This window comes from Babylonia areolata, chromosome 21 (assembly GCF_041734735.1).
Source record: "Babylonia areolata isolate BAREFJ2019XMU chromosome 21, ASM4173473v1, whole genome shotgun sequence".
NCBI classification, from domain to species: Eukaryota; Metazoa; Mollusca; class Gastropoda; order Neogastropoda; family Buccinidae; genus Babylonia; species Babylonia areolata.
Window position 1 is genome coordinate 37,277,539 of NC_134896.1, and position 7,500 is coordinate 37,285,038.

General features: G+C 40.1%; 1 protein-coding gene across 1 annotated transcript in view; it reads left to right on the forward strand.

Annotated features, from left to right (window-relative positions):
* Window positions 1-7,500, forward strand: part of LOC143295924 (1-phosphatidylinositol 4,5-bisphosphate phosphodiesterase beta-1-like) — a 219,482-nt gene that overhangs the window by 185,642 nt on the left and 26,340 nt on the right. The window contains exon 25 of the mRNA XM_076607610.1: window positions 4,784-4,828. Within this exon, the coding sequence (XP_076463725.1) occupies window positions 4,784-4,828 (45 nt within the window). The remainder of the gene's footprint in view (window positions 1-4,783; window positions 4,829-7,500) is intronic.

Here is a 7,500-nt window from a genome sequence, read left to right on the forward strand (position 1 = left end):
ATAACAGCATTTGGTATCAGTCAGAAATAAGACGAAGTTGATGTTTGATATTGATAACGAAAGTTCAAGCGTTTGGTATCAGTCACAAATCAGACACAAAGTTAATGTCTGATATTGATCATGAAAGTTTAAGCGTTTGATATCAGTTTGAAGTAAGACGGAAATGTACAGCTTTCAGTCAGTGGTGGTAAACCACCCCAAGATAAGATGTCCTCTCCTTCCTGTGCTTGTGAATGACGCCCCACTCTGTGCCTTCTTCTGGCCTGGCATGGTTTCCTGTCTGTGTGGTGTGGATGGGAAAGAAGCTTGATGATGATGATGATGATGAACGACGATGATGATAATAATGAGCTTGAGGGTTCCGCCAGGGTGGAGGGGGTGATGGTGGGGGAATTGGGGGGTAGGGGATGGTTGAGGGGGGGGGGGGGGGGGGGGGGGGGGGCAGCTGGTCAGGAATGGTATGTGGTGCCGCTTCTGGGATGGTCTCCCCTAATGACCCAGAGTGTTTTTTTTTATTCTGCAGAACCCTTGTTTTGACATTTGGGGGGGGGGGGGGGCAGGGGGTGGAAGTATTGACTGAAGAGAGTGGTGGGGTGAGGACAGGGGAGGGGGGGTTTCACTTATCGAAAACCATGGCCAAGATTTCAGTTTGTTTTGGTAGCTCTTTAGTTCTACTAATTATGGCACCAGTTACAATCTTCAGTCAACAACAACAACAATAACAAAAAATTGAATGTAGGAAATGAAATAAAAAATACTTTAAAACACACACACACACACACACACACACACACACACACACACACACACATGCACACATGCACAGAGAGAGAGAGAGAGAGAGCAGAATCCAAGTTTAATATTGCTTGTTAAAAGTGTGTATTGAAAATACAACAGACAAAAAACATACCCTTTTTTTTTGGTAAAAATCAGTTCCACAGAGAGCAGTTATCGTTTTTCCCTTTTTATGTTTTCCCCTGAGCTTGGTCAAGACGATGTTCTCTGTTCTCTCCCCTTTCTGATGTGGTGGCGCTGCTTTCTCCTGGTTACGTTTTAATGGGTGGGGGTGCCAGGTTGCTTCTCGGTGGGATCGGTGGGACCAAAGTGGTTGTTCAGAAGAAGAAGAAGAAGACCATGTATGTCAGTTGCTTCTTGCTGTTGTTGTTGTTGTTAGTGTTGTGGTTGTTTTTCTCTTGAAAATGTAGTGGATTTTTTTTTTTTTTATGTGTTTTGTTGGTCAATCTCTTCTTCTTCCACCCCCCACACCCCCCCTCCATACCCTCCCCACTCCCTCCTTCCCCCTGCAATGAGAACAAAATGGAGCAGAGCACAGTTGAAGGTGAAAGGTCCCATACCTGCTGACAGACATCTGGGCATTGAATTCATATCCACTGTCTAGTGTATTGTATTGTATTTCTCTTTTTGTCACAACAGATTTCAGGCTGCTCTCACCAGGGAGAGCAGAGCGCATCACTACACTACAGCGCCACCCATTTTTTTGTATTTTTTCCTGCGTGCAGTTTTATTTGTTTTTCCTGTCGAAGTGGATTTTGCTACAGAATTTTGCCAGGAACAACCCTTTTGTTGTCGTGGGTTCTTTTACATGCGCTAAGTGCATGCTGCACACGGGACCTTGGTTTATCATCTCATCCGAATGACTAGCGTCCAGACCACCACTCAAGGTCTAGTGGAGGGGGAGAAAATATCGGCGGCAGAGCCGTGATTCGAACCAGCGTGCTCAGGTTCTCTTGATTCCTAGGCGGACGCGTTACCTGTAGGCCATCACTCCAGTCGGCATAGGAAGGTGAGGCCCAGTCCTCTCCTTCTGCTTCTCCTTCTCAGCTAACAGCCTCAGCGGGCTTCCCTGTCATATACTGATACACAAAAAACGCATAAAATTTGCTAAAAAATCTATCATGTTTTTCCTTGAAAATAGGCATGTGTGGACACGGCCAGAAATGCTGTGGAAGTTAGTTCCCATTGCTTTGTGGTTTATGCATATTTAGGAATGTGGAAAGCATTTTAACAAAACAGACTTCAATGGCTGGGCATTGCTTGGGCATGAGGTTCAATGAGATAATTACCGTGAGAGAGAGGGAGAAAGAGAGAGAGATTATAATTTGTATTTGTATTTGTATTTCTTTTTATCACAACAGATTTCTCTGTGTGAAATTCAGGCTGCTCTCCCCAGGGAGAGCGCGTCGCTACACTACAGCGCCACCCATTTTTTTGTATTTTTTCCTGCATGCAGTTTTATTTGTTTTTCCTATCCATGTGGATTTTTCTACATAATTTTGCCAGGAACAACCCTTTTGTTGCCGTGGGTTCTTTTACGTGCGCTAAGTGCATTCTGCACACGGGACCTTGGTTTATCGTCTCATCCGAATGACTAGCGTCCAGACCACCGCTCAAGGTCTAGTGGAGGGGGAGAAAATATCGGCGGCTGAACCGTGATTCGAACCAGCGCGCTCAGGTTCTCTCGCTTTGTAGGCGGACGCGTTACCTCTAGGCCATCACTCCAATCCTGCCAGGTGTCTTTGTTCAACAGATTGATCTGTGGTAAATCATGAAGCAATACATGCAAGTCATTTGTTTTGTTGGGTTTTTTTTCTTTTCCTTTCTTCTGCATATGTTCCTCACATTCTCAGAATTTCAGCAATACAGACCAGAAAGCAATCTGATGTTCAGGGGGGAAGTGCAGTTACTCTGTGGAACTGATTTTTTGTTGTTGTTGTTGTTGTTTTTGCTTATGAAAGTTTGTCAGGTACTTTGGAACATGGTTCAAATGTTTTCTGAAATGCCTGACAGACCGTCAAATTATAACATGACATAGATATGAATTTAAGGTTATAACTTGACAGTGTGACAAGGATATGAATTAGGGTTGTGTTGTAACATACAGATATGATTTAAGGTTTATGGAGAAGACCTGGTTTCTATGAGGTGTGCTGCCTTTTTTTTTTTTTTCTTTTTTTTTCTTTTTTTTTAATCACTGTGTAGGGAAGAAGAGGTTACTTGGCATGGTATGAGGGTTTATGAAAGTGTAACGAAGCGAACGTGAATGAAAAACAGATATGGATGTCAGCTTTTCTTTTCCATTTTCTCAGCTTTCCTTGTGTATGTGCATGTGTGAGTGTGGTGTATATTGTGTGTGTGTGTGTATGAAAGTATGTGTGTGTGTTATGTGTGTGAGTATGTGTGTGTGCGTGTGTTCATGCATGAGTGTGTGTGCATGTGTGCATGCATGAGTGTGTGTGTGTTTGCACGTATAGTTGTCAAACTCCTGTGTGATGTTGGATGTTGTGCATTCTGGGTAGAGATCCATGAGCGATCTTCGCAGTGTTAAGTTTGCTTAGCATTACGAAGACCCCCTAGTCTCCCAGACAGATGTGGTGGCCGATTGGTTACAGCTCTCGGTTCTTGCCCAAATTTCCTGAGTTCGATCCCCAGTTCCGGTGCGCCTGGTGGGTGATGAGTGGGTACCTCCCAGGTCATCATGTGCAGACCTGCCAGTGCCTGAACCCCCTTCGTGTGTATACGCATGCAGAAGATAAGACACAGATATTAAGGAACCTGTAATCCATATCAGCATTGTGTGGGTTATGGAAACAAGAATATTTGTATTTGTTTTTTGTATTTATTTATATTTCTTTTTATCACAACAGATTTCTCTGTGTGAAATTCGGGCTGCTTTCCCCAGGAAGAACGCGCCGCTACACTACAGCGCCACCCTTTTTGACTCACTTGTGTAAACAAAGTGAGTCTATGTTTTAACCCGGTGTTCGGTTGTCTGTGTGTGTGTGTGTGTGTCCGTGGTAAACTTTAACATTGACATTTTCTCTGCAAATACTTTGTCAGTTGACACCAAATTTGACATAAAAATAGGAAAAATTCAGTTCTTTCCAGTCATCTTGTTTAAAACAATATTGCACCTATGCAAGAGGAGTCATTATTATCATTTTTTGTTCAAACAGGAACTTCTTTTGCTGAGCATGGAAGTTTTATTTATTTGGCAAATGTTTTGGTGCAGATAGTAAAAAAGGGAAATTACTCTGTAATTAATGCTAGGGGACTTAATTCGAATCTGGTTAGGACTTTTTTGTTTTCTTTTTTTTTTAACGCGAAGCTTTATAATAACAAATACAGAACACATTTTAACGATTAGATTTTTTTTTTTTTTTTTTAAGTGTATCACAAGTGAGTCTTGAAGGCCTTGCCTCTTGTTTTTGTTTTTTTTCCTGCATGCAATTTATTTGTTTTTCCTATCGAAGTCGAAGTGGATTTTTCTACAGAATTTTGCCAGGAACAACCCTTTTGTTGCCGTGGGTTCTTTTACGTGCGCTAAGTGCATGCTGCACACGGGACCTCGGTTTATCGTCTTGTGCGAATGACTTTCAACATGCTCAACATTTTTCAATATACTCAACATGCACACCCCTGAAAAATGAGTATGGCTGCCTACATGGTGGGATAAGAAATGGTGATACACATAAAAGCCCATTCACACATACCAGTGAACAAGGGAGTTTCAGCCCACCATGGCAGAGGAAGAAATCCCCAAGTCGTAATTCGCAAGGAGTTGGGAACATTGGCAGCAAAGCAAGCTTTGCAGTGCTGAGATCGTTCATGCAGCCCACCCACCCCTGTCTGTTTGGCAAACATGATGTGAAGATGGTTGTTGATTTGCGTTGCTGTTGTTGTGTGAGCCTTTTTTTTTTTTTTTGGTTTCACTGCCTGCATGAATGACCCCCTTCCTATCACTCAACTTTGAACCGTTTTGTAGGGAGAATGCTCAAGTTGTCACAATCAAATCTGACGTTGTTATTGTGTGAGTAGACCTTCCTGGGTGTACCCTGCTGTCTGTCGTCCGTTCACGCACTGTTCACCAAAGGGAAGCAAACACAGTCTGGATGGGTCACCGAGGGGAAGGTTAGGGAGGGAGGGATGTGGGGGGGTGGGGTGGGGGGGGGGGGGGATGGGGGTATCAGAACACTTTTGCCAGTGTTTTAAAATTGAGTCTTGTTTCTTGGTGGAGGGGAGGGGTGGAGGGGAGGAGAAAAACAAAAAGGAATTTGAAGGTTTTGTTGTACTTTTTGAAAGTGAAAGCAGTGTCCGGTCTCAGCAAATGAAAACAGAACAAAACTGTTTTGACCAAAGTTCTGTACATTTTATAGATGAACATTAGATTGTTTGAAAAAAAAATATATATATATTCTTTATATCTATTGACAGACACAGAGTTCTTTGTTCAGTTAATTTGTATCAACGTTTGTAGACCCCAAGAAATGGTCAAAATGGAAAGAAAGAAAAAAAAGAAAGATATATATATATATATATATATATATATATATATTCACAAATAAATAATCTGTGTTTGTTTAAACAGAATAAAATAGCAGGGTGAATATAAGATACAGTAAAATATGACAGCTTTTTCTTCTTTTATTCTTCTTTTTTTCTTTTCTTTTTTTAAGAGAGCTTATATATATCGTCATTCATCCTCTTTACCACAGTTTAGCTAAAGCTTTTTTGTTTTTTCTTAAGTCTCTCAGAAACTGATTTGTTCAGTTAAGACAGTATGATGCAAACCTGTAGACTTGAGGGTCTGTGTATCAGCAATGCTTTGACACTGGGAGGAAAGTGTCAGCTTGATGGAGTCATAACCAAACCGTGTTTTCCATACCCTGAAATCATGTGTGTGTTTTTGAAAAGAGTGAAGAAAAAAAAAACCGAACAAGATATAAACAAACAGTAAAGTGCAACACAAAGGTCTTGTTTCACTGAATTAAAAGCAAATCACCAGCAATGTGTAGATCATCAAGTATAGAGAAGAGCATAATGCAGAAAGACGTCCAGTCCAGCTTTTTTTCTTTTTTTTTTTTAATTAAAAGAAAACAAACGTTTGCACCTCATATTTCATCACTGTGAATGTTCATTTGCTGTCAGCACATTTTGTTACTGTTTCAAAAACTACCCTAGACAGTTCTGATGCAGACTGAAAATTTCCATGGACATTTCTTAGAACATCTAGAGGTTAGGACTCTTTTCAGCAATTTAATCTCAGAGAGGTGTTCACTGGTGTTGTTATTTATTGGTAGTAGTAGTAGTAATAGCGTTAGCATTGGCATGAAACAAACAAGTTATTTAAGTAACTGCAAGATTTATGAATAAACAAATAAAGCAACAGGGGCAGGTTGATTTGGCATTATAGACACACTTACAAAAGTTTCTTTAACTGAAACATTGTTTGGGTGGCTGAAAATTGAACAGTCCGGTGACCATTCATGTTTTGCTTCCCTTTGTTTGTAGTGTCGCTTGTTTCACTCATTATGGGTTTGCCGTAATTCAACAGGATTTTTTTTTTTTTTTTTTCTGATACTAATCCCCACCCATCCGTGTACACTTTTGTTTGATCTGCTTTATTTTTTTGTTCTTTTTTTCTTTTCTTTTTCTGCTTCCAACTGACACCGATTTAACTACGTGGAGCAGCTTCCAGTGCTGTATAGTTGTGTATGATTTCTGTGTTTACACTTTGCAGTGCAAAAGGCTGATGTGTATTTCCCTTCCTTTCACACCGTGAAGTCATTTTGAAGAGTTATTCTTGTATCTTTGTATTTTGGTTGTATTAACTTAGTGAGATTTTTTTTTTTTCTGTACTGTATGCCTACAAATACAACATGTATATTGGTGTAGAGTCTGAAAGCTTTGTGGAAGATTTGTAACTTTGTGTCTATCCTCATATAAGAAAGTGGGAAAAACGAAGAAAGCAAAGAAAAGAAAGAAACAGCCAGCTTTTCTTACCCCCCCCCTTTCAAAATAATCTCTAACCAGCAATAACCTCATCTTTTTTTAGGAGGGATGGGTAGTGGAGGGGGTGGGGAAGCAGTAGGTTCAGCTACAACTCGTACATTGTTACTGTGATTTGATCAGTCAGTGTTTGTTCATTTTATTTCCTCATTTCTTGGTATATTTGCTTCTTTTAATGTATGTTTTCTTTCTTATTTGCCCATAAATTTGTGTACTTCTTTATTTACTTACATCTTTAATTATTTTCAGATCTGTATTTAAAACGAAGCTGTTCATTTATGTATTTACTTTTGTTAAGTCCGGAAGGTGGGGGTTTTTTGGGTTTTTTTTTTTGTTGTTGTTGTTGTTTTTTGGGGGGTTGTTTTTTGCTTTGCTTTTATTCCTTTTTTCTCTTTTTTTTTTCTTTATGTGTGTGTGTGTGTGTGTGTGTGTGTGTGTGTTGTATGTGTGGTGGTATTGATCATATGTTATGCACAGAGGCTACCAAAGTAATGATGACTATGATCAGTGACGACAGTAACAATAATAAGCATCAAAATTTCAACCCCAAAGCATCCAAGACTTACTGGCTTATGGTTTTATTGTAAACTGTTTAAAACCAAACATACAAAAAGCCCATTGATGCTTCCTAACCATTCCCAGAATTCAGTCACAGGATAAATCTGCAATTTTTATCGCTGTGCACATGAAAAG